General features: G+C 41.4%; 1 protein-coding gene across 1 annotated transcript; it reads right to left on the minus strand.

Moving 5' to 3' along the window:
• Positions 1-444: 444 nt before the first annotated feature.
• Positions 445-26,013, minus strand: trpc7a (transient receptor potential cation channel, subfamily C, member 7a). The gene is made up of 13 exons (XM_017715187.2): positions 25,789-26,013; positions 20,818-21,313; positions 17,948-18,202; positions 15,263-15,445; positions 11,528-11,692; positions 11,132-11,348; positions 9,202-9,435; positions 7,506-7,770; positions 5,727-5,922; positions 3,217-3,438; positions 2,769-2,846; positions 2,552-2,627; positions 445-999 (listed from the first exon to the last, which is right to left on the minus strand). Exons 1-13 carry the CDS (start codon positions 25,977-25,979, stop codon positions 860-862), a joined length of 2,718 nt encoding a protein of 905 aa, XP_017570676.2. The 5' UTR covers positions 25,980-26,013; the 3' UTR covers positions 445-859.
• Between the last annotated feature and the right edge of the window lie 1,752 nt (positions 26,014-27,765).

Genomic DNA, 27,765 nt, shown 5'->3' on the forward strand with positions numbered 1-27,765 from the left:
AAAAATTCCCATAAACACACTCCTAACCCTTGTGGAAAGCCTTCCCAGAAGAGTTGAAGCTGTTATAGCTGCAAAGGGTGGGCCGACATCATATTAAACCCTATGGATTAAGAATGGGATGTATATGTCAAGAAAAAAAGACTTCAGGAAATATTATCTGAGGAAGTGTCATATTCATTTATTTCTATGTTGAAAATACAGTATTGTACACTACTCATACAGGTATAATGATCCATTGATCTACATTGATCTCTACACTCTCCCTGCTGCATTAAGCACCCAAATTCAATATATCTATACCGTTTGAACAATCCTGGTGAAATTACACATTTTGTTGAACGCATCCTCTACAGAGAACACACTTGATGTGGCTTATTCTGAAATATATATATATATAAACATAAAACATCAAACATATGCTCTAACTTTTTTCCACAGGCCACATTTTCTACTTAGTTTTGTCCCCATTGTGTTAAATTCAGTAAATAAGCAGTGACCGTGTATTAAAAATTCCTCTGTGGAGGATGTGTTCCCTTACTTTCATGAGAAAATGTAATTCGGCCAGTGGTGCCCAAACCTTTGCATATGCCTGTGAAAAGACATCAGACAGTTTCTAAAGAAGGGCTGAACATTAAACGTGGAGGCCGCGGTGTTATTACTGTTCAAGTCAAAAAGCAGAGACAGGCATTTAGCCAGGCTGCTCTCAGACAGGCTGTGTGGCATAAGCAGAACCCGGCTGAACGTGTCAGGTGCGCTTTCGCTTGGTTTGTTGTAGGATTTCAGAGACGGTAGCTAGAACATAGCCTGCAGCGTTCAGGCCGGATGGTCGCTGTCAGCAATGCAGAGAACAGGAAGCTCTTCAGGGTTTCTTGGTAGATTTACTGAGCCTGTCACCCAGCTGCTGGATAAGGTCAGCCAGTTCCTCTGTGGCCTGAGATTTCTCCTCCAGGAGCTCGTAGCGGAGGCTGGAGATGTCCTGCTTTATCTCCTTCAGCTCACCTGAACGCACACACACACACACACACACACACACACACACCGACTTGACCTTCTGTATCTGTTTATATTAGGAACCAGTCATTATATCATTCTTGTTTTCCCATCATCTTTAACCCTTGGAACCCTAAAAGTTTGGGGATTTCTTTTGGTATTTTGGGTCGGTTACAATCGCAGTTATAAAGTATTTACATGTGGCCGCGACCCAATGCCATAAGTTCTTATGACTCTGTCCCATATGCCATGTGAATATGTAAATAGATACTTTTATACTTTTATACTGTATTTTATTCCTCTTGTACTTTGACGTCTGTCTACATCTATTTCTATTTTTCTGCATAGTTTATGTGTCTGGCTACTGAAACACTGCAAATTCCCTCCGGGATATCTCTCTCTCTCTCTCTCTTGTTCATTCGTTCTTTCTTTCTTTCTTTCTTTCTTTCTTTCTTTCTTTCTTTCTTTCTTTCTTTCTTTCTTTCTTTCTTTCTTTCTTTCTTTCTCTGTCTGTCTGTCTGTCTGTGTTCAACCATATTCTGTGTTTTTCCTGTACTTTTTTTTTTCCTCATGATCTTTATATGATTTTATGAACCAAAAACAGTCATAACCAATCAAGGGTTCAGCCTGCACTGCCAGCAGAGGGAGTCGGCAGCAAGGCGCCCAGCCTGCACCGCCTGCTGCCAGCAGAGGGCGACTAATCAGGCTAACCTGATACACCTGGGAGCTCCCCTATTTACGGTGGCAGCAAACGCCAATATTTGTCACACCTTTGTAGCGGGGTGACCGGTACAGTATTCAAAGAGGGAAACAGCCCCAAAACCTACTAAGAGCTCAAAAGAATTTGCCCAGCCCTGCTAAAGTGTTTGCTCCTTGAACAGCAAACCTGCAAAACCTAAGGCGGACCTACCTCACAGTCGCAGAGGAAGGGTCCTGCTTTCTGATAACTAAACCTTTGCTTGAGCACGCCGGTTGTGGCGCTTCCTTTGTTGTCCCCATATATCTCCTTACCCTTTTTGCTGGGTTTCAGTTCTGCACTTGGGTCCGCCTCCTGCCATCCCATAACAGTTTTCCAACCCCTCTTTATCCCTTACTGCTGTTGTTACTGTGATTTTAAGACCGATATATGGAAATGAGCTTGGCTCTGATTGGCTGTGCCTCATTCATAAGCTGTCTGGACTGAAACACTCCTTATAACTTCAGCATGAATGGGCGGAGCTAAACTGTTTTATAGACGAATATTGGTATATTAATAAAGTGAATTCAAAACTGCTTTTGCAGTTTAATGTCCAAATATTGACTGTATGGACTGGACTGGACAGCTAAAGGTCCTTTTTGGAGATTTAGCAGTGTTTACATGCTACACTAAGCTGTTCGAATAAAGATTTGAATGTTGTCAATGATTGTTGTTATTACATTGAACGGTACTGCAAGGAACAGTAATATACAGAGACCAGTAATGGTTTAAAGTGACGAGCCTCATAAGCTCGCAGCCCATGTGAATGCAGCTGAATGTGAATGTGGTTGAACAGTCTCATAGAGACTGCTATATCAGGTTTACCTTCATTGATCTCATCGTTCTCACTGTCAATCTGGGCCTTCAGGACGTATCGCTTGATGAGGCGCTTCATGAGCTTCTGCGTTTGAGCCGGCGGGTTAAAAACAAGAGCCGATTTTCAGTGTTTTCATGACCAGGAGTCGTGTCAGTACATATCAATACACATCAAATAATTCAGCAAAGTGTCTGGAATAGCAAACAAGAAAGAAGAAAGAAGAACCTGGTATCTGGTCGGGTGTTTGATGGTGTTTCTCACTGTGTATTCATCTTGGGCATGGAAAGAGCGGAACCTGTGAAGCTGACATGGATAATGAATAAACAGACAGACCATGTTAGTTCTTTTATTAAAGCAAAAGTGCAGCAACAAATATATATAAATACATACACATCACGTATATATATATATATATATATATATGTGTGTGTGTGTGTGTGTGTGTGTGTGTGTGTGTGTGTGTGTGTATCACTGGCAACACAAGTGAGTCCCCCTCACAGTGAACATGTGACCACCATTATTATCTAGTCCTGTCTTAACCCTCTTGTGCATGGAATTTGCTTGAGCTGCACAGGTGGATACAATTTTGTTATTTCAAGATCACAAGATAATTAACTCATTATCTCAAGCTGACAATCTACAAAAATATAACTACTTTTTTGCAAGTCCCAACCTTAGTCCGAGAACTGGGCACGTCCGTGTCTCTCTGGCTGCCATGACGACGGCCTCTGGCCTTGCACAGTCTGACGAGGCAGGCTCTGGTGCGCAAGGCCATGTAATAGAAGGACTTGGGGCTGGGCACCAGATTGAACGGGGGAGGGAGGGTCCTGCCCTCGTCGAAATAAGACAGCCACAGCTTGGCACGGGCAAACTTCCACTCAACATCAGCATCCTCCTGTTCATACCAACAACACGAGCCATCACAGCCATGGAGAAGGACAACACCACCCGCATCCCAAAGTACTACACACTGAAAAAACCGCTGCACTGAACTGATGATGAATAAAATCTATTACATCCACTACTTTGCCTTTCAGCTCTTTGTGTCTGGCAGGAATTGTATTGTAGTTTTTGTGTTTAACACATGTGGGAATTCTGTGCACCAGTGGCGAGGGCGGAGCCGAGCTGTTTCTTTGTGGGGGGCCCTTCTGGAAGAGTTTAGGAATTTTTCAGGATATGAAAATACCATTATAGAAAAGGTGATTGCAATATTGTGCAGGTCTGATTTCAATTACACAGATATAATGTCTAATCAAATCCTGCAAAAAACAATAAAAGACCTAATTCAATAAATGTCCTGTTAAGCCCTTAAAAAGCCATAGTCCCACCGAACGGCCCAAAGTGTTATTACACACTTCTATAACCTAAGAATAGCTCCACTACTTTGCACTGGAGTCCCTGTAGTTACTAAATAATAAGCTGTTTTATGAAGTAAACCTAGACTGTTTGGGGGTTGAATCATTTTAGTGATGATGTTATATTATTCAAACACTTTTTTCAACCAATGCTGCAGTTATATGCAAACGTTTCGGTATCTCACGGTCATATTATGTTGAAAAGTTAACACATGGCTGCACGTTTTACTGTCTATTTGCTGAATTCACTAAATTATCAGGGCAAAAATAAAACATAAAATGTGGTCTATGCAAAAGCTCTGGCACACTTTATGATTAATGTTTTATTTGTTTACCATATATAAAAACTGGCCAACAGAAAAAAGTGTAAGAAGATGTAAAAATGTAGGTTCCCTATAGAGCAGGGGTTGACAGGCGGCTCTTTTACTGTGCTGTTGCAGCTCCACAGCTGAATTAGATTAGTAATTAATAAAATAATCCTCCTCTACAGTAAAATAAAGCTCTGCTGATCCTTCAACTCAGTTTAACAGTAAATGGTCTTAAACGCTGGAGTTAATGTAGAACTGCTGATTCACCCTGAAGATCAGCGCAGACGGCTGGTCACCATAGCAACACAGACAATAGTCTCACCCAGCTAGTAGCTACGAAACGGCAAAGAGAGAGATTTAAGACGGACATCGATAATTTGGAGACGAAAGGACTTATTTGCGCTTATAGACACTCTAGCTGATACGTTTAATCTGCAATGAGAAACTGACAAACACAAAAGTCAGCTTCTCGTTTAAACTGTCCCATCCCACCTTAAATGGTGCAGCAGTTACATTCTGGCATCTTAGACACCCTTTAAGGTGAACCAGGAAAACTTGAATAAGAAGCTGGTGAATCAGAAGCGACTTCAGCCTCGCAAAAAACTGAGCATTGAGAAACATTTTACAAGAAACTGTTGCACTTTTGAGGAAAAGTTTCCTGCTGGAGATGCGAGAAAAGCGGCTGTAGCTGAGCCAAAGCTCAAAGCAGAGCAAAGTGAGTCTGCATCTTCATTTATATTTTCAATCTATACTAGCACATCAGCACACACTGAGATATGTTTACAGCCAAGACGGTAAAACAGACTTAAAATGTTGTTTTTGTTTGTTGTTAAAAGGACAAAATGTCTCATCTGAACATTTGGGTTTCCAACCTCTACATGTGTTAGTATCAATTACAAAATTAACAAAGCATGTAATCTGAGGGTCTTCAAAATCAAGCTCATCAGTTAAAGTATTCTAATTATAATTATATTATAATCATGATATTATAGTAAAGTGAGGTCATTTTTATTTTGGCTGTCCAGAATGAGGTGTTTTAGTGAAAATAATGTTTTTTTAATATAAACATAGGGCTTTTAATTTTGAGCAAAATGACATAGTCGTCCATGTTAAGGTAAAACATGTCAGCTTTTTGGATGATGATTGTGTATTATGATTATGATTACGTATAATGATAATTATTATTTATAAGAAACTCTACCTTCATATTTTCCATCTGCTTTCCTTGCAGCTTGTAAAAGGTGCTGACAACTCGACTGTAAATATCAGAATCTCCACAATCCTAAATATGTGTGATTTGGTGATTAAACAAAGTCAATTTTGAATAAATAAATAAATCCAGACGAGCTTAAAGCTGTAAATAATCGACTTCTCTGGTCAGAACTCTGAGCTTCTGGCCACTCGGTCACTGTAACCATGGCAACGTAAGCAGGCCCACAGTGGCAGGCTTTCATCTTTTTTTTTTTTTAGTTTGATTTTGTTTTAGATTTTTTGTTTTGGATTCAGTCAGCAGGTCTCACCTCGATCTCCTGGTAAGAGTGGTTTATCATAGCGATGAGCATGTTGAGCAGAACGATCACCATGGTGACGTTATAGACTCCATACAGAACGTAGCCGATGTTCTCGATGAACTTATGATCGTACTTCAGCACTACAGAGATCACCTCACTCAGACCAAAGATGGACCAGAACAGCGTCTTGAAGCTTTCTTCCACCCTGCGAATGCAACACAGATACATGCGGAACATGCACGGCACCTACATCGTCCATAGTGCCAGAACACGTCGGTCCACTGCGGAGGCTTTATCGCTAACATACATTCAATTAAATATTATTACAGGAATCGTTTTCGGGAAAAACACAGCTTTCGTCCCAAATGTAGTTGACCGGTCGAGACACGACTGGCGTCTGAACTTTCTTCTGCAGCTTTGTACTGGAGCTATGAGGCTAATGTAGCTGTACCACCCGATTAGCATCGTGCTACACAACATGTTCATAAGCACTGCATAACCAGTTCATGAATGCTTAAATCAACATTCTGAGATTTTCTTTAAATCTCAGTCATCTTTAATTCTGAGATTAGATCTGAGATTAGATTTTTTTTTCCAAATCGAATCCTCACATTTTGAAAAAACTGTATGATTTTCACTGAGCGTCCTCATTTCTGGGCAGCCAAAATAAAAGTGACTTTGCTTTACCGCTTTGGTCATTAAATGCTTTGACACTTTGAACCATCTTGCCTATATTTAAGCTTTTGTATTTCCCACTTTGTTATTCTTTCTACTTTTATTCTGTCTTCTTTAATATTTCCTGTGTCAAATGGTTCATTTAACAGTCTTTACGTTATTAAGAAAACTATTTATGAATAAGTTACTGTCCATATAGGAAAGTGACATGTGAAGCAACAAATACTTGAGAAAAAAATACATAATTAAAAAGAAGTTGGAAGTTTAGGAAAAACATGCCTGAGTGTTAAAGCACTTAATGACTAAATAGGAAAAGCAAGGTCATTTTTCTTTTGGCTGTCCAGAAATTAGTTGTTTTACTGAAAATAATATAAAAGAATAATAATTTTTTTTTTATTTAACAAAATAAAATAGCATGTTAAAATAAAAATGTAAATTTTTTTTTTAATTTTTATTTAACAAAATATATATGTATAAGGTATACATGTAATGTATATATATTATTAAAATATGGCTTTTATTTTGAAAAATATCTCTCAGCAAAATGACATAGTAGTCCACATTAATGTAAAACATGCCTGCTTTATGAATGTTGATTTAAACATTGATGAACATGTGATGTAGTGTTTATGTAGGATGTTGTGAATGGGTCATTACACAGTAAAGTGCTACCGACTTGCTTATGTGGCTTCTGACACTGCATGACATACTATCCATCGATATGGTCAACAGTATGGACAAAATTCACATTTCAAGGTGGCTGCCACTAAGATTTCTACCTATGCCATGATGGACTTCTGTTACTTGTACAGATTCCAATGTGTCTCAGTTTCAGAAACCACATAATCAAGTCTATTAGGGGTTCCACCCCGTTTTTAGCAAGTAGTTCAACTGGTATGGTCTTCTTTTACATGCTAGCCCCACAGCATCAGTGCAAAACTAAAGAAACTTCAGATATCAAACAAGTCTAGGACTACCAGCTACTTTTGGGGAAAGGAAACCACCTACATTAGATTTTTCGCCAAACTGCTCCAATCGTCTAATCGTTTTCGAGCGTCTGTAGATTATATGGGGATAGTTTTGAGTATAGTTTTGACCGTTCTCAACACGTACGTGGTAAAAGCCGGGTTATACTTGGCTCCGAGGTAGTAAGAGTACAGGTTGAACATGCCAATCATGAAGGCGAGGAAGACCATGATGAAGATGACCATGAACTTGAAGATGTCCTTCACGGTGCGGCCCAGGGAGATCTGTAAGGGTCCGAAGCTTTCGTTGGCCGGCAGGATGTAGGCAATGCGGGAGAAACTCAGGACCACAGCGATGGAATACAGACCCTCTGAGATGAGCTGGGGGTCAGAGGGAAGCCATCGGTTCCTCGCTGAGAAACACACATAAAGCCATTAGATCTCCATAGGTGCGCTTCTATAGCATGATCTTATGGCAGCACTGAAACATGTAAGGTCCAAAAAGCATTCTGGCATTTTTCTATCCTCATATCTCTAAAAGGATAACTTCACAGGGGGAGAATGTTGTTAAACAAGTAAACAAGTAAACAAATGACACTGGAGCCTATCCCTCATTGGGCAGAAGCCAGGAAACCCTGGACAGGTGCCAAGTCCGTCCCAGAGCAGATACTCAGACGTACACATTCACACCTGGGGCCAGTTTAGCATCTCCAAGTCACCTAACTGCATGTCACAGGGCAAACTCCACACAGAAGCTACGTTCACATTACAGGCCTCGCTGCTCTCTGACACGACGGTTCACACTCGTTTAGGTAAGAGACTCAAATCAGTCATTAATGTGATGAACCGGCCTGAAATGACACTCATGTGACTGAATCACTGCATCATCAGCACAAACTAACGAGCAGAACGAGCTTCGCTGAGAAGATCATTGACTCTGATCAGCTCTCAGCTTCATCATTAGAGCCAGACGAAGGAGAAAAAGGTGAGATGAGCTGCTTTTCCACCGTTTACAGGCTTTAATGTCTCTTCAGCGCAGTTGCTATGGTAACGCTGAATGATGGCACAGCACAGTGGATTAAAGCACATAAATTCAGATCTGAGCGTCACATTAAGGTCACACAGCCACGATTTGGATGTAGTTGTTGGGGGCAGTCGTGGGCTGCAGGTTAGGGAACTGGCCCTGTGACCGGAAGGTTGCTGGTTTGATCCCCAGCACTGACATTCCATGACAGAGGTGTCCTTGAGCAAGACTCCTAACCCCCAATTGCTCCCCGGGCACCGTGGATAGGACTGCCCACCGCTCTGGGCAAGTGTGCTCACTGCCCCCTAGTGTGTGTATATTGTATGTGGTGTTTCACTTCATGGATGGGTTAAATGCGGAGATGGAATTTCCCCGGTTGTGGGATTAAAAAAGTATCACTTAACATAACTTAGCTTAGGACCACAGATGAAAGTGGCTCAGATCGGATTTGAAAAGATCAGATTCGTGTCCACAGAGCCCTGAAAACACCAGATCTGAGTCCCATTAGACAAAAAAGCGGATTTGTGCCACTTCAACCTGGTAATGTGAACGTAGCCAGAGAGATCCCTGGTTTCCTGGTGAGGGAATCGAACCCAGGTCCTTCTGTAATACAGGTAAACGTAACGTGTGGACACACTAAATACTGAAACATATGATATTATATGACCACTTTGACTGGAATTTAAATAAATGACAGTCATAAATATATATATTATAATATATTATGTAATGACTGTCTGAACAGTGTTGCTAAACACCCCAGAGAACTGCTGCATTACTCTGAACTGCAGGTGATGAATGTCAGTAAATCTGCGCTGACCATAAGTGAAGTAGGCCACCTCCGCAGGCAGAGAGACGTTGCTCAGGTCAGCGCTCGTCACATACAGGTCCACGTACAGCTGTGCACGAGACGCTCGCAGAAAGGCCATGAGACGCGCCATGAACGATGCCACAAAGATGGACAGCATGCCGAAGTCCAGGATGTTCCACAGGTGCATGACATACTCGCGAGGGCCTTCCTCCCAGATCTCCTTGCACTCTGACCAGATCATTCCTGACCACAGGATTGGAACACCACCAGTCATGATCAGCTTCAATGATTCAAAATGTTACATAACCTTTTTATGTTACAGCACACACTACTGTAAATTGAATCATTTGTGTTCAATGCATAAATATACACAATTCAATTTTAAATGTTATAAATGAGATTAGATGTTTAAAAATGCATTTAATATTTTAAGTATTTTGGGAACAACAATCTGTTAATAAATAGCAAATAATATACTTACAAATTACATTTACAATCTTTTGTCAAGATTCTTCCCTTGGGATTTGATCCCCACTTATGACATATGAAGCTTTCTGGACGTTAATTTTATTGCTTACATTACACGGCCAAAAGTATGTGGACACTCCTAATTCAAAGGTTTAAGTGTTTTAGTCACACCTGTTGCTGGCAGGGCCATAATATCAAGCACGCAGTCATGCGATATCCAAAGACAAATATGCCACCTTTGCCACAAGCCAGTTCAGGAAATGTCTGTCCTGCTAGATCTGCCCCAGCCAACTGTAAGTGCTATTGTTGTGAAATGTGAGCATTTAGCAGCAGTGATTTGCATGGACAAGCAGCTGCACACAAGCCTAAGGAGAGGCATAAAGCATGTCGCTGCTGGACTGTGGAGCAGTGGAAACGTCTTCTGTGAAATAATGAACCATGCTTCACTATCTGGCAGTCTGATGCTGAAATGATGAAAAGTCTGGGTTTGGTAGACACCAGGACAACAGTAAACACCACAATCTGCAATGGCATCAGTAAAGTTTGGTGGAGGAGGGATGATGGGCTGGGGCTATTTTTCAGGGTATGGGCCTCTTAGTTCCAGTGAAGGATGAGGTCAATCCTATGGCACATAAAGACATGTTTCCTGTTCCAAGATAACTGTGCATAAAGCAAAGACTTGGTTTGATGAGTTTGGTGTGGAGGAGCTCCAGTGGCCTATACAGTGCCTTGACCTGAGCCCCACTGTACACCTTTGGGATGAACTGGAACGCTGACTGTGAGCCAGGCCTTCTTGTCCAACATCTTGTGGAAAGCCTTCCCAGATGAGTGGAGGCTGTTATGGCCACAATTGGATACCCAACAAGCCCATATTAGTGTGATGGTCAGTTGTCCACATGCTATTGGCCATTTAGTGTATATATTGATGTTATATATCTTACTCAACTACTTTAGAACTGTCAGAATTCCACAGCCATTGAAATGTAAAAGTGATTCTGAATGGTTTGATGTGAAACGGTCAATCAAAGAAACGTATTGACTCAGATTTCTTTACAATGATGGTGATAGGAACCAGGAGTCACCATGTCAATAATACAAATATAAGTATTTTATTTACTGCCCAAAAAATGGTACGTTTAAGCCAAAATTTAATGCCAAAGTTATTGTAAAACCCTTATTTTACTGTAAAACCTCTCAGGCATCTATGTGGTCATAACCCTGTTGTATGATAACATTCGGCATGTTAGCTTTTAGAGGCATTAAACACTTTTTTCTGGTTCCTATCACCACCACTGTGAACAATTTGGACCAGTACATTTTCTAGCCTGGACCATTTCATACGAAACCACTCTGAATGACTTGGTTTACATATTGACCACCTATTTATGCAAATATTTTAATTAGAATTCCTCTTGAAATGATACAAATGCCCTGACTGTGTCCTCATCCTCTTCACTTCAGTAATACTAACCAAGCACCCATTTCATAATTAGCATCTCCGTCCAGGAGAACTGAGTGGTCTTGACACGGAAGACCTGGCGCGGGTGGTCAGTGATCGTCTCGTTGGGCAGATTTTTGACTCCAGCAAAGCGGTCAGAGGCATTGAGCACCAGCAGGCCCAGGAAAGTGGTGAAGGAGACAGCATGGGCAACGAACTTCATGAACGGACTGCGGAGAACCTGACCCACCTTGGGAAAAGAAACAGAAGAGCACAAATTGACCTTCAAAACTCAGACACAGAAGCATAACGAGTGTCTAGACTAACTGCAGTTGATACAGAGTCTGCTCCTGTGCACTTCTGGACTTCTGAGGTATTGAAAAGTGGATATAAAGTGGGGGGGAGGGCTGGTGGTGCTCTGGACTGTACCTTGCTGTAGGGCATGATCCAGTATGCAATCGCCAGGAACGGTAGACCCACCATAATGCCCAGCACTGTTAAACATTTCACTCCAATAGGCTGTTGCCTCAAGCCAGACAAGTTCTCATACCACAGGGTTAGCAGCTGCTGCTGACAGTTCGGATGAGCCACAAACTGCACAGAGATGGTGGAGATGAATGCAGCGCTGAGGAAAAGTTACAGGCCAGCAAATAATAATAATAGTAATATAAAAGAAATAAAAATAACAATTGAAACGATTTATAAAGACCGAAGTTGTTATTCCCAGTCAAAACACTACAGAACATTAAACGAATAGAGAAGAATGCGTAACTTTTTTGAATAAAAGAAGTTTAATTAACTGTATTTAAGGAAGTCACTATTGTTAATATAGCTAACAGTAAATAAAACAGAATATTAAACAGAATATTAAAAGTGACATCATGTTTATTGCCCTTACAAAAACAAAGTGCAGTAACAAAATAACAAGCTTAAAGAATTCTGTATATGGAGCACCCCATCCAATTAGTCCCACAGTAAAAAAAAAAACAACTGTTTATTACGCTATAATCTACTTAAACCACCAGTTAGGATAGAAATAATAAGCTAAATATATACAAAATAATCATTGATGGAGTTATTTCTTGTGAAATACTTGTGAAAATTATATATTTTTTGCATTTTTTTACTTAAATTGAAGTAAAGTTGACAGATTTTGAATTATTGTTAAAAAAAAAAACATTTAAAAAAGCCACATTTTCATGTCACTACTGAAATACAAAGAGTTTTTGTAAGTGGGCGTGGCCTGGTTTTAGCCACACCCCTGCATTTTAGAGCTGGAAGTGAGGCTGCATCCTTTTCCCTCAGGTCCACATGGTGAGCAGTTACAAAAAAAGCTAGATTTTGAAGCAAGTGCGTGGGCAGTTGTTCAAAGCTGTGTTTGCTGGTCATGTACTGGCTAGTGTTTTTTGAGTTCTCCTCAAAATAGGACAAAACCGAGATGGTCAGTACTGAAATATCTGGTACAGTTTGAGTTACGATTGCTTTGTCAGTGTCTGAATGTTCCGTCACGTGTTTAATGAAATAAACATAATTCAAACAGAAAAGATTTCAATGTAAAGTCTGATGTAAATGGGTTAAAATCCCCAAATGTGTTTTAAAGTCTTAGAACCAGTTCAGGACGATCATCCATATAAACTAACCAGGCATAATCATTTAATACCGCTACATCATTTCCTTGTAGAGCTGTCTTACTGGACTTGAATAGTGCTGGAGTACGTTATAGGAATCTTTAGTAATCTAAACAATAGCTTTTAGACATTTTGAGACTATTAGTGAAAATACTTTTCACATTCTAATGTAGTTTAATACAGTTCTCATTACAAATTTACATTTACGGCATTTGGCTGACGCTCTTGTCCAGAGCAACTTACAATTTGATCATTTTACACAGGTAGGCCAAGGTGGTGTTAGGAGTCTTGCCCAAGGACCCTTATTAGTATAGTGTAGGGTGCCCTGGTTGGGGATTGAACCCCAGTCTACAGCGTAGAAAGCAAAGGTGTTAACCACTACACTAACCAACCACCACAAATGATTCATCCAGCCGAACAGTTTCAGTGAGAAGGAGAGTATGTTGAGTTTAAAGATGAAATTTGAGTTGTTTTAGTATTTGATATGCCCTCATTTGGATTTACTTATCAAATATAATGGTCAGCATCCACAGACTTCCCAAGAGTTATCTGAACACGAGCCTCAATATAAGGCACAAAACGTCATATAAAGGGCCCAACATGCCATGAATTAGCGTACACTTGGAGAGTGACCTAAGAATAGCACCAAATCTTGAAGACTTCTTCCAAAAAAAGGAAAGAAGTAAGAAATTCGAACAAAATGTTTTGGTCCCCCTTTCTATTAAGTGTCTCTAATAACTGAGTAGTTACATGTGAACAACATTTGCAGCAACCATGTAACTACTAATGCATTAGTCACTGTTACAGATGAATTACAGAAGTAGCCCTTATGTAATTACACACGTGTATTTTAATAGATGAACCTATTCTATCTTGGGCTGGAGGTTAGGGAACCAGCCTCGTGACCGGAAGGTCGCCAGTTCGATCCTCAAAGCCGACAGCACATGACTGAGGTGTCCTTGAGCAAGACACCTAACCCCCAACTGCTCCCCGGGCGCTGCGGATTGGGCTGCCCACCGCTCCGGGCAAGTGTGCTCACTGCCCCCTAGTGTGTGTGTGCTCACTAGTGTGTATGTGGTGTTTCACTTCATGGATGGGTTAAATGCGGAGGTGAAATTTCCCCGTTGTGGGTTCTCTTAATCTTAATAACACATGTAATTACATTTGTAATCAGGCTAGAACAGCAGTTTTAAAAGTTGTAATAACTTACATTAAGGCATTACTTACACTGTATCTGCCTGTACACTGTATCTGACACTGTAACCAGTTTCAGCTTTAAACCAGTCTGTATGTACATGTGACAGTCCAGCAGATGACCCCTCATCTTATAATGTAATGTTTATGACATTAATTAAATATGTTGTATTTCCCCAAAAAAACATTCATATTACCACTGCTTTATTACACAGTACCTACATACCAACTACACAGGAACTGCCCACTAAGTGTAACTAACACTACACTGCAGGAGACTTCCGGTGCAGAAGACACACTTGTGTAATTACATAGGCTGCACTTCTGAAATCCATCTGTAACACTAACTAAGTCATCAGTAGTTACCATGTTATACATATGTTATTCACGTGTAACTACGCAGTTATTAGAGACATTTAATCTAAAGTGGGACCAATGTTTTCAGTATGCTAATGATAGTATTATGTAAACAAAAACTGTTGGTAGCAGTGAGAAAAAGAGTGAATGAAATAAAAATGACAACAGCAGAACCTTCACTTCTTCACGTGCCATGTCAATGCGTATTCCACATATATTCTGAATACCTTACTGTGGCATGTGCCCGCCCCCCAGGCCCCGACGACAACGGCCACGAGAGCCAGCAGGAAGGCAGGGGCCAAACAGACAGCAGTGACAAACCTCGGCGAGGACGCCGGGGACAGAGGCGTGAGTGTGGAGGGGGCGGAGCGCAAAGCCCGAGCTCCATGGATGGATGCGAGTAATGGCGGGAGGAGGAGGGCGAAGATGCTGGTGTCGACCACGAGAGGCACCAGAGCATGGAGCGAGTCCCGAGCTCCGCCGACCAGGGCCCGCCCCTGGTTACGTAGCGAGACCGCCTCACTGCCTCACCTTCGACCCAGGCGGTCGAGCTGCCAGCTGGGGGTGGTGATGAGGAGGCAGAGCGGCAAGCTCTCGTTCCCTCTCGGCTCCGGTGCTCACACTGCGTGTTCGGGCCCTGCCTTTCTGCCGGCTCTCATGGCCATCATTGTCGGGGCCCGGGGGGCGGGAGGAAGCCACACTTACATGTGATCTATTGTTAAAGAATAAGTTACTGAATACTCATTGAGTACAGTGTAATAAGTATTGAACCATCACTACTTTTTGAAAGCATTCTTCCCACCTCTGGCAGCCTTGTTCACCTTAATAATGTATTGATTACCCGATCAGGTGTGAATGGTGACGGCCAAGCCAATAACAAGTGCTGCCCAGACAAATAGCTTTAAAGTATTATTACATTTTACAGTAGATACAAGCTGTAATACACAAAGATGTGTCCAGCATCGAGGGCTCTGGATGACTCTACCTTTTTGACCTCGTATTTGATGGCCAGTTTGATGCGGCTAAGGCAGGGCCTGTTGTGGTCACTGGGCAGATTGTGGTCCACATCACCGTTCAGAATGGCCTCCACCTCTTCTGTGTTCCGGCACAGGTCCAGCACGCCAACCACAAAGTCCTTACACTGCATAGACAACTTTCTGTAGTCATTCTGCAGGAAAACAGAAGCAATATGTTAATTAAGCATCTTATTAAACACAACTGAAAAGAAGTGATGTTTTGAATTTGCTTGATTTAAATCAGTACATAATTTCCATATGAACTACGTTACCCTGCAGTAGTATATTAGTAGTATAAGAGTATATTGCTATTATATTACAATTATTTATTTATTTTACACTATACTGTCACAAACAAGAGACAGAATGTATGTGCTATTTCATAACACACAGCACAAAATATAGAAATATGTAAACATGTACAGTAAAATATAAAAATAAGTATGGCTCTTCCATGGGTAGGTGTCCAAACTTTTGACTGGTACTGTGTGAACTCTGGGTCAATTGAATTGGCTTTAGAATCAATGCGTCCATTAGAATCAATAAATCTTTACAACCCTAAGCCTTTTTATCTGATTTCTGCAGCTTGTCAGATGGAAAAACTAAGCTTTGATGCACAAAAACAGCCTCAAAATAGATAAAAAAATCAATTCTGTCTCATATTTATGATCCTGCCTCCTATAGTTGAAATACAAAACTCTATTCACGTCCTGAAAAAACGGACAAGCAAGCAAAAATCCTGTCATTGCATCGGATTAAGTTGAGAAATGCAAAGCAATACCAGGTTATTGATTGACGTTGCTGACCACTCGGGGAGCTCACGGTGGAGAACAGTGATTAGGGAATAATGATGAAGTGATTACACGGCACCTTCAATAGAGCCTCTTCAATTAACGGCTCACTAAATCAATGAGAGGAGCTGGCAAACTGGCCGCGAGAATCGGCGATTAGACAAGATCCCCTGAGTGGCTCTCAGAAAAGACAGCCTCCACCCTCTGCTCGAGCTCCTTCAGCCATCAAACAGCATGCGAGAGCGCTTCTCACGAAGAGAAACACTCCACGCTCTGTGTTTTCTGTGTACCAGCAATTACAGCTTCACTCACTCTTCAACTACGATGAACTGCAGTCGAGGCTTCATCTTAATCTGTGCAAAATCTTGATCCTAATTTGCGCAAAAGACTGAATGCGGAGCCGGAGGCAAGAGGACAAACTCGGCGAGCTCCTGGCTGAACCCTTCCCAAATTAGTCCTAAAGATGTTTGTGTGTGTGTGTGTGTGTGTGTGTGTGTGTGTGTGTGTGTGGAAGCAGATTAAAAATGCAGGCGTGCTCTTTGAAACACCATTAGCGCTCCTCGGGAGGCCGGCATTAATCCCTGAATTATTGAATAAAGTGATTAAAAAGGGCCAGAAAAAGGCAGTTTAGCATATCAGACCGCATTTTGCGCTGTAAGCGGAACATGTCTGGATCCGAGTCGACGTTTGACCTCTTCATCTGCTCTGCCGTAGAGCGACAAATCAAATCTGAACGATCGTCACCTCACCTTAAATGTCAATGATCAGCCAAGCCATTTCTTTCCTTGTCCACGTCTGTAGATAACAGTGCCTTAAAGTCTGAACAGCTTAAGATGGTTTGAGGTATGTGTGACGTGTTATATCAATATATCACCTTTCCAAACCTAAAGCTGGCTAATTTAGCCATGCAGTTTGCATGGCGCTAACAGGTAGCACATAAGCTTCCATTGTTTGTTAGCAGTGGCGAGCTGTAATGAGGTAGAGGTAGTATTTGGGGCAGTCGTGGGCTGGAGGTTAGGGATCCAGCCTCATGACAGGAAGGTCGCCGGTTTGATCCCCAGAGCCGACAGCACATGACTGAGGTGTCCTTGAGCAAGACACCTAACCTCCAACTGCTCCCCGGGCGCTGCGGATTGGGCTGCCCACCACTCCGGGCAAGTGTGCTCACTGCCCCCTAGTGTGTGTGTGCTCACTAGTGTGTATGTGGTGTTTCCCCGTTGTGGGACTAATAAGGGTCTCTTAATCTATTTTTTTAAGTATCTGTGAAGTAAAGACCAGCAGGAGGCTGGTTGATGCTGGATTATACTGGTGCGAGTTTAGCTAGTCACCCAGCATGGTCATTCTGGTTGACCAGCGCACCAACATCTCCAAATATAACATGCTACTTTTGGTGATGAATAGTATTAGGTTTCCACTGACCAGCATACAGGCCTTCCAAAACATAAGAACATAACATATCGTCACTGCCCTCAACACCACCCCCCAAAAAACAAGCCATAGAAACAGTATCTCTCCATTTTTTATTTAATTTTGTAAAAGTTTCCTGGTGAATGGATGGAAATAAATGCTCCAAAATGTGTTTATAGCATATACTTTAAAAGTTAAATGTTAAGACATTTTTTGTTTGTTTGTTATTACTCTTATTTATTTTTGGACAGTGATGATATGCTGGTTTTCTGACCACCAGCGATGCTGGTCTATTTTGTCTCTACTACATTTCACAATAAAACATTTGACTTTTTACAGCTCTACTCTCTGTGAAGTAAAACTACACTGTCCAAACCTGGCTTGACTGCTTCACTGCCTTTGAGGGACGAGATGAAAATAAGGGGGTCATTTTTATTTTTCAAACTTTAAACCCACCTTGAACTCAGTTTCGATGTTGGCCAGTTGGGACAGCTCGTTGCTGAGCTCCAAGGCTGTGAGCACCGGGTCTTCGCTGGACAGTGACAGGTAGGCGGCGCTGGCCAGGCCTTTGTAGGCGTTCATCCTGGAGCGGGAGTGGCTGAAGGAGTCCTGCTTCTGCTTCTCCATGCACTCACTACACTTGCAGAAGTGATCGTGTGGCTTCTCGATGCGAGCGCCCTTCAGCAGAAGTATGTGCACGATCTCGTACTCCTGCAGATGTTCAAAAGCAAGGCAAGTTAATTTATATAGCAATAGATTTTAAAAGTCATTCAATTGCTGTTACAGAGGAGAAGAGCTAGAAAAGCTAACAGCGTTTTAAACTGAGCTGAAAGCTGCTCAAATAGGAATGTTTTCAGGCTGGTTGGACTATCTGATTAGCTCCTAATGGTCTAAGAGTTCTACTTTGTTCATATTGCTGCAGCAGATCAGATAAATATGCTGGTCCTGCACCATTACGTGATTATAAATTAAATAAGAATGACCCAAGAATTGAACCCTGTGGGACACCACAGGTCACTGCGACTCTCTCTGGAGCTTTATTTTCTATTTCCACAAAGTAGCTCCTTCCTTCCAGGTATGAATTGAACCATTTTAGGACAGCACATGAGAGAACAACCCAGTTCTCACATTTATCTGTGAGAACTTTATGGTCAGTGATATCAACAGCAGCGTTGAGACTGAGCAGTAGTAGAAGGGATATTTTTCCATACTCTGTATTTAAACGAATGCCATTAATGACCTTAATTAGAGCTGCTCTAGCACTATGAAAGGCCAAACACCTGGCTGAAAGTTGTCTAGATAGCTATTTAAGTATAGAAAGCCTGCAAGTTGCTTGAAGACAATTTTCTCAATAATTTTTCCAATGAACAGCAGATTTGAAATCGGTCCATAATTAATTAATTAGAGTTGCTTTTAGATTTTTCTTCTTTAAGAAAGACATCACAACTGCAGTTTAATTTCCTGACATGAGTGAGGTGTTTAATGTCTGAAGACTCTGGTCTGAGACTAACGCAGTTTCAGTTCACTGTATGTCCTGTGCATATTGTAGTATGGACAATAAAGCTGACTTGACTTGACTTATTGAGGAAAACACATTCTTTAAAAAAAGTTGGTAGGTAACATGTGAAGACTACAAGTGAAGGATTTGAGATGACTCACTTTACTCACTTCTGTTGATAATATTCTTGTTGATAATGCTGGAGGAAAAGGATTGTGTAGCTTTGCACATTATAATATACAGTGTTGTAATCACACGGAATATCTTTGAAGATTTGTTTGTAGAGCTGAAACTTTTGATATGTTTGATAAGTTATTTATAATCAATATAGTCATCCCAACAGAACTGTATGAGAAGAATAGACATATTATTGTATATGGGAACAGAATCTTTGATGCTTATATTATATCTAAAAGGCTTTATTTACACATTATTTACACATTTTCTTACTAGTTTTCTTATTAAATATTTAGGGTGATGTGAAAAAGTAGATATAATTGCTGAAGGAATCTTTGCTTACTCCGCTGGCAGATGTTTTGCTTAATCTGTGGTCATTCAATATATTTCACTGTGAGCTTTTTCAGAATATTTTTCCAGTTTCTGTACATTTTTGCAGTGAACATCCAATTAAAAAGATTCATTATGGCCTCTTGGACTTGTGGTATCACCAGGATTTAAACTTGCTATCTTATGCCAAGGCCTTAAAATCGCTTCTAAATCTTTTCTAAATCACTTTTTAATGAAACAGACAGTGAATGCGCAGACCCAGAACATCCCCCAGTGCATCTCACTGACTCCACTGGCTTGTCTTCATCCCACCATCATACCCAGTCATCAGTATAAAGGGAAGCAAGAATCTTTGGACCAGGCAACCTTCTTCTATCACTCCAAGGTCCAGTTCTGACACTTGCATGACCATTGTAGGTTGCTGTTGGCGCACCAATGACCACCTGCTGTTGGTGCACCAAAGCAGCTCCAACCATGTCATGGCATCGACTCTACACAACCTCTGAAGGTGTCATGCGGTAGCTAGCACCAAGATATTAGCATCCGATCCTTTAAGTCCAATGAATTGAGACATGGAACCGTAGTGGATTGGATTTGAAGGCCGTCATGTTCCACCAAGGCATTTCTGAACAATGTGTGCAGTGTGGCAGGTCATTATCCTGCTGAAAGAGACCACTGCCATTGGGTAATTGTGGAATACCATCACCGTGAAGGGGCACACCTGGTTTGCAATGTTGCCTAGGTAAGTAGCAAGTGCCAAACATACATCCACATGAGCATCTCACTCCACTGGCTTGTCTTCATCCCATCTGGCATCATACCAATCGTCCATGTAAAGGGAAGTAAGACTCATTCTTTTATCACTTCAAAGTCCAGTTCTGATGCTCGCATGTCCATTGTAGTCCAGTTCCAATGGCCTCATGTCCATCTTTTTTGACGGTGGACAGATGTCAGCATGGTCACCAGTTTGTGGCTGCACAGCTCCATATTCAGCAGAGTGGGATGCACTGTCCATTGTCACACATTGCCCCCATAATCATTATTAACAATATCTCATGCCACAGTAGCCTTTCTGGCCAGAAGAACCAGCCAGGATAGCCTTCGGCAGTCTTGTCAAAGTTGCTAAGATCTTCACCCCTTGCCCATTTCTCCCTCATCCAACATGCTGACTACAATAACTAACTATCCACCGCAGCAGCTGATTACTGCCTGATATATCCCAGACCTTGACATGTGCACATAGAATACAAATTCCATTGGGAATATTAGGAGAGAACAAATGATCAACTTCCCAAATAACGTAGATTATCCAAGACCCTACCTGGCAATGTGCAGCCAGTATAACTGGCGTAATGTCCTGCGAGAAGCGCGTGCCGTCCTCGTCATATGCATAGAAGTCATCGTCCCTCGGCTCCTGCTCCAGAGGACTGTGGGCGAAGCGGAGACCGCCTTCAAACTCTGGGTGCGCCAGGATGGCCTCCACGATGCGCACATAACCCTTACTGATGGCCAGCAGCAGGGCGTCGCCCACCCGTGCCAGCCCTTCCTTCTTCAGCAGCAGCTCCGTCACCTCCAGGTGCTCGTTGCCCACGGCGAGCTGCAAGGCGTTCTGGCCCATGTAGTCCATACAGTTGACATTGAGCGTCTTGGACTCTTCCAGCATCTTGCGCACCACCGGAATGTTGCCATATTCCGCAGCATCCAGGAAGCGTTCCTCCTCTGCAGTGAGGCTGGTGCCCCTCTCACTGAACATGTAGGCCGGACCCCTGCGGCCCTTCTCTCTCAGGGTGGTGTGCCTCCGCTGCATGGCTTCAAACCTGCAGAGAGAGAGTGAAGAGGCGATTCTGCAAGGTATCATCTCAGTGTGAGCCTGGAAATAGAAAGCAACACTTTGGCCAAAACATATAAGCCTGTTCAGTTATGCACTGGAGCTAAGATGCTAATGCAAACATTAAACGACCCTTATTAATTCCACAACGGGGAAATTTCACATCCGTGAAGAGAAACACCACATACACACACTAGGGGGCAGTGGGCACACTTGCCTGGAGCGGTGGGCAGCCCTATCGCAGCACCTGGGGACCAGTTGGGGGTTAGGTGTCTTACTCAAGGACACCTCAGTCACAGACTGTCGGCTCTGGGGATCAAACCGGCAACCTCCCGGTCACAGGGTCGGTTCCCTAACTTCCAGCCCACGACTGCCCCTTATCTGTACTTTTATAGATTACATTCATAGGTAACAGTATGTTATAGTGATAGAAATCACATAATATAGTTCCATTGTCCATGAATCGAGTTCATTTTATGTCTTGAACCTTCAGAAAATGTCAATTTTCCACCTCAGGCTGTCAAATCAGACGCTATATGGGCTGTTATCTCCATAAATGACTGAATATAGGGGTTAAAGGGAGTAACAGGGTTGAACACAGAGATCATATTGCTCATTTACTTGATGTTAATGGAACAAGACGCAAGTATACAACAAAGAGCAGAAGGGACAGTGGGAAATTGTTTCAATCAAAATGCTTACATTAAAATATTTGTATCAAGCAATTTTCATTTTATTTTCATTTAAAATAATCAAAGATTTAAAAAATGGGTAACAATGCTGTGAAGTTTGGCTAAATTAAGTGGTCAGCATGACATGGTGCACATGTTTAATGCTAATTACTGTATAGTTTACAAAAACATCAAAAACCTCAGAATATATATGGCTATATTTTCTGTTTTTTAACTATAATTTTGGTCATAATAATTTTCAAGCTTTATCCAGGCGGTCAAATCAGTGTTTTGTGTGTAGAGTAAGAAAACTGAATGAGTCTACTGACCTGTCTGATGGACATTATGCAGAAAATGACCAGATGAATCAGATTCCTGTAAATATCATAATAAATGGAATGTTCCATTTTTTACAGGGGGGGGGTTATGAGTAACGGTTCTGCCCATAAAATGTGAAAATGTGAGATTAAAATGTTTTTAATTAAATAAATCGATTGCTAAAATTTTTCTTTTAACATTAAATTGTTTGGAACTTAATCAAATTGCATTGTAATTGTGGCGTTACTGGGAAATTTCAATGAACATATTTCATTAAAATGTTTCTGTGATCAATTAAACGCAAATTTGAATCATTTTAATTTAAGTTAAAGTACCGGTCTCTTGACTTTTCACAGAAATAAATGAAAAAGACAACAACGGCTACTTTATTGCTTTTAAAAAGTTAGTGGGACTCAGTTCTATTCACGGAAAGCGCCAGGTCTGTTTGAGATTACCTAAAGAGGAATTGCACCAATTATTCCCCAATTTCTGCAGAATTAAACGATTTGGATGTGGCAAAGTCAGCCAGAGTGGTTTGTTATGACATGTTTCACTCTGAAAAACTTTCCATGTCTGAATTGTTCACAGTGGTAGTGAATGGAACCAGACGTCTGAAGAGCTTAGTGCTTGCAAAAGCTGCTCAACAGAACAATTTTAGCAAACGTTTAGTCTAAATAAGTGTTTTGAGTTTTTAAGTGATTAAATAATCAAGAGGAACTGAAGGGTTTCATTCCAAAATGCGTTAAATGCCACATTAATTTGACTTTTTTCATTAGAAATGTGTCTTTGAAAGTTGGATTTTCACATACAAGAAGTATCAGTATCAGATTATTAGTCTTTTTAAAACTCTTCACACATTTAGCACGACAGCACTCTGTCCGGGCCGAACCATCGACCCGTTTTTCCATGCTTGAATACAGAATGAATTGACTGGTCGCAGTTTCTAAAGAAATCTTTAGTCCTCTTTTCAGCTTTTAGCAAAATGGAGTATTACAGTAGCTCAAACGACGATTCTCATAGAAACATTTGCACAGATGAACTCCAAACCTCCTGAACTGCATATCAATTTGCTAACACAACAAATATGATCTCAGACAAAAATACAAAGCCCAAATAATTATAATATTGGGAGTGATAATCCACTGATTGAACGTATTTAAATAGGCTAGAAACCTGTCTGAGCTGAAGTCCCACCCAGGCACTGACCAACCCTTGGGACCACCGGTGGGTCCAAAACGCACTTCATCATGTTCTTCATAACGTTCATATTCCATAAGCTCCATTCAGAAGCTGGGCGTCGTGTGAGGCTGTAGCTCTTCTCTCCAGTCTAATAGACGGTGACGTCATTTTAAACCCTTATAATAAAAGAAGCTGAACTTTGTTTTTCTACTGAAAGTCGACCCGTTTTTCCCCAAATCTGGGCTCTAAACTATAAACAGACGGCGTCTCTTCAGTGATCTGCTCTGGAAACATCACTTTTAGAGAACAACACAAAGAGCGTCGGAGATTTTTGGCCTTCAGCAGTAAATTGTGAGCGTATAGTGACGTGTGGAGATCATTAATCACACGTTCTGTTGATTTAGGTGGAGCTTTTACAAACAAGTAAATAAATAAAATAAAATTATTACAGATTCTTCATGCAGTTAGTGAATTATTTGCCTTACGACTTGGTCACGGAAATTCAGACGGACAAACCAAATAAACCCTGGTCAATAGGAGGTTAAGAAGGGGGGTCATCCTGAACCGCGGACATTAAGGGTGATGTGGACGAGAGCAAGTGGCCAGATTTATCTAACATTCATCTAATTCAATATAGATTGACTGTATGTTTGAAATCTTTGTGGGAAATATTTTTGTTTTATTTTCTTTGCTAAGTTATGTAAAGTATATTTTTCCCCATCACTTCATTTATTGATTTCTTACTTTTCTACACTAAATACTAAATGTTTTTCTGTTTTACTGGGTTTCTGAAAAAGTACAATATGAAACAAAACTACAGATCATGCATTAATTATTAATACAACTGGTGGTACTATAAAAAACAAAAAAACGTCTCTTTAAGGGTTCTTTGACAAAGAAACCCGTTCTATACAGAACCATGACCACTCAAAGAACCCTTTGCATGATTAAAGGGTTCCTTGCATGATGAAAGGGCTCTTCAGACGGATGGAGAATGTGATGTAGATGGTTTGTAACAATATGAGAACCCTTTGGGGTGCTGTATAGAACCCTTTTCAAAAAGGTTCTGTATAGAACCATCTATAGCATGTTCATACTATATTGCATCAATCTGAAGAACTCTTTCCTGACGCATAGAACCCTTTAATCATGAAAAAGTGTTTATTTGAGTGTTCTTGGTTCTATATAAAACCGTTTCTTTACTAAAGAACCCATGAAGAACCGTCTTTTTAAAGAGTGTACCTTAACACCAACAGCTGGTGACTGGGCTGTGATTGGCGGACTGTTCCTGCTGTAAGAACACTATTGTTGATGTTTTGATGGTGTTTATTCTATTTATATGGGACGTTTTTTTGCTTTTGTAGCTGTTTGTAAAATGAACTGTTGTGCCAAACAGCAGTGCTGCTGTGTCCACTCACTGTCCACTCTATTAGACACACCTACCTTTTCAGTCCACCTGATAGAGGTAAATCAGAGACGACAGCTCATCTGCTGCTGCACAGTTTGTGTTGGTCGTCCTCTAGTCCTTCATCAGTGGTCGCTGGATATTTTTGGTTGGTGGACTATTGTCAGTCCAGCAGTGACACTGAGGCGTTGGTGTTGGAGCAAAACCTTGTATGTCCATTTTGGTCGTTTTTCAGTTTTTGACATAATTTGTAAATACCTGCTGCCCTTTATATTGAGTCAAAATGTTATGAATGGACCAAAAGAAATGGCCAAAATGGCTTGAAAGACGTCTGGTTCCATTGACTTCCATTAAAAGTAAAGTAGGCTTTTTCCTTCTCCTGTAAAGTTCCCATTTTAGAGAGACAAAGTTTTGTACGGACAGCAGTGATATGGTTCTATATAGCCCCAAAAAGGCTTCTGCTTTTATGATGATGTCAACAAGTAACAAAGGAAGCAACCTTTTTGGTGCTATATAGAACATTTTGATGATGAAAAAGTTCTAAATAGAACTATTAGCTCTACTAATAAACTAATGAAAGTACTAGTGCACTTTTTGCCCAGTTCCATTTAAGTCATTGAGCTCTTTCTTGCTTTTTGGGTTTCGTTTCATTGTGTTCTGTTGGTCCAGCATCCGGACTGCTTTGTTTTTGATTACAACTCCAGCGTTTTATAGACAAAAAGGACTTAAAAAGCGAAAAACAGAGACAAACAAACTTTTTCTTTCTCTGCTAATGGATGCTGAATGGACTCATCGGTCATACAGTGCATAACCTATTTTATCAATACTGCATTACATTCTACAATCAATTATAGCAAACATGACTGGTCTGCAGTGTCCAGCTCTACTCACGTGTGGTGCGTGTGCCGCTGTGCGTGACCCTGCGCGCCCTCCTCATCCTCCTCTGTCTGTGCATGAAGCACGAGCAGCTCCGTTCCGCTGATGGGGATCCCGCACAGCGCCGCCTGAGACACCACGAAGTGCTCATTGGCCGCCAGCATCGTGCGTTCACCTGCAGACGTGGCACGCGCCACGCTCACCATCGGCGCTGTCAGAAACACCGACCGTGTGCCTCCACTCCCTGACAAGCCACTGTATAGCTGTACAATTATGGTTACAGACTGTAGCCCATCTGTTGCTGTGCTGTTTGTCACCCACCTGAGTGCCAGACACCGGCTTTTCCTCCCTGTTTCTCCACCTCCTTCAGCTCCCATTCATCCCACCCCCCATCCATTAATCTCATGATGCAACACTCAGCTCGGGCCACAAGCAGGCTTCAAAAGCTCAGTGCAGCTGTTCACACGTCTCAGATACATTCGGTGGAACATCCATCATGACCAGCTGGTCCAGCATAGGATCCACTGGTATAAGTATCAGCAGAGGATCATAGGCGGGCAGGCCGTCTAGCAAAGGGGCTTCATGGTGAGCAGAACCCCAATCAATGTTACTGGACCCCTTATATCTCTACTTAAGCAATTAGCCTACTTTAAAGCACTCACTTGTTTGGGACACAAAATTGTACAGTTCTTAATGGTGAAAAGCCACCGACTACACTCAATAAACAAATATTTACCTGGACTATTACAACCTATTACAGCACTTTTTGATGAGCCAACATCATTTACTAAAATTGGCTTGTAATTGCAAAAAATTGGCAAGGTTTTTAACTTCGTTTAAAAAAATTGCACTGCAAAAAAGGATCTTCTGAAGTGAAATGTTCTTAAATCTAGTCGACAAATCTACTACTTCCCATTTTTGAGATGAATGTGCACTTATTAAAAGATTATTTCGCTTATTTCTATACATTTTCCACCCGTTTTAAGTCTTTTATCCGATCTAGGACCACATATGAAAGTGGCTCAGGTTCAGACTTGAAAAGATCAGATTTTCACGTCACACAGCTCTGAAAACATTCGGGCAAAAAATCTGATTTGTGCCACTTCAAGCTGGTAATGTGAATGTAGCCTTTAATATGTGGTCCTAGATCAGATACGTATCTGATCCGTGGCCATGCGAACTTAATGTGACGCTCTGATCGGAATTCATGAGCTTTTTTTCTACTACACTGCGCAATCATTCAGTGTTACTCTGGCAGCAGCGCCAAACAGACGATAAAGCCTGTAAACGATGGAAAAGCAGCTCACCTCACCTTTTTCTCCTTCGTCTGGCTCTAATAATGAAGCTGAGAGCTGATCAGGGTTAATGGTCTTCTCAGCGAAGCTCGTTCTGCTCGTTAGTTTGTGCTGATGATGCATCGTTTCAGGCCGGTTCATCACATTAATGACTGATTTGAGTCACTTACCTAAAGTGAGAGGTTGGATTTGAGCAACAAGACTTGCAATGTGAACGTAGCCTTAGATGTTGCTTTGGGGTACCAATAATTATGAAACCTGTCTTCAAGGTTAACTTTCTCTCAGGTTTGCAGCCTAAAATAAAGCAAATATTTTCCTAGCCTGGTTTGCTCGTCTTGGCCAAGAGTACCAATAAATCTGGAGGCAAGGTCAAGAGTAGACGGTCAAATAAAGGCCCAGATAATTCAAAGGACAATGTATATTTGATGCTACAGCTGGTTGAAGAGTCTGTTTGACCAGAGTTGGAAGGTGAGTTGTAATGCAGCAGTGAGGTCAGCTAAACAGTGCTAATTGCATTACTCTGTCAGCATCAATCAGCCCTCACCCTATGAGACTTCTCAGGCTCTGAGGGATGAATGCAATGAGACTATTGGATCAGCAAACAGTGGTCACCTGTGTCCACACTTTGATGCACTTCAAAGGCACACTCGGGACCGGTTCTTACAAAGGAAACACATCTTCAGCTGACAATTGAATC

Source organism: Pygocentrus nattereri, chromosome 18, assembly GCF_015220715.1.
Source record: "Pygocentrus nattereri isolate fPygNat1 chromosome 18, fPygNat1.pri, whole genome shotgun sequence".
In the NCBI taxonomy this organism is placed as follows: domain Eukaryota; kingdom Metazoa; phylum Chordata; class Actinopteri; order Characiformes; family Serrasalmidae; genus Pygocentrus; species Pygocentrus nattereri.

Excerpts from the sequence above, each read along its gene's own strand:
- trpc7a (XM_017715187.2), bottom strand. The coding sequence starts at position 25,979 with ATGGTGAGCGTGGCGCGTGCCACGTCTGCAGGTGAACGCACGATGCTG. Across the intron at positions 21,314-25,788 it reads CAGCGGCACACGCACCACAC|GTTTGAAGCCATGCAGCGGA; the intron begins GTGAGTAGAGCT and ends CTCTCTCTGCAG. Across the intron at positions 11,349-11,527 it reads GGATCATGCCCTACAGCAAG|GTGGGTCAGGTTCTCCGCAG; the intron begins GTACAGTCCAGA and ends TCTTTTCCCAAG.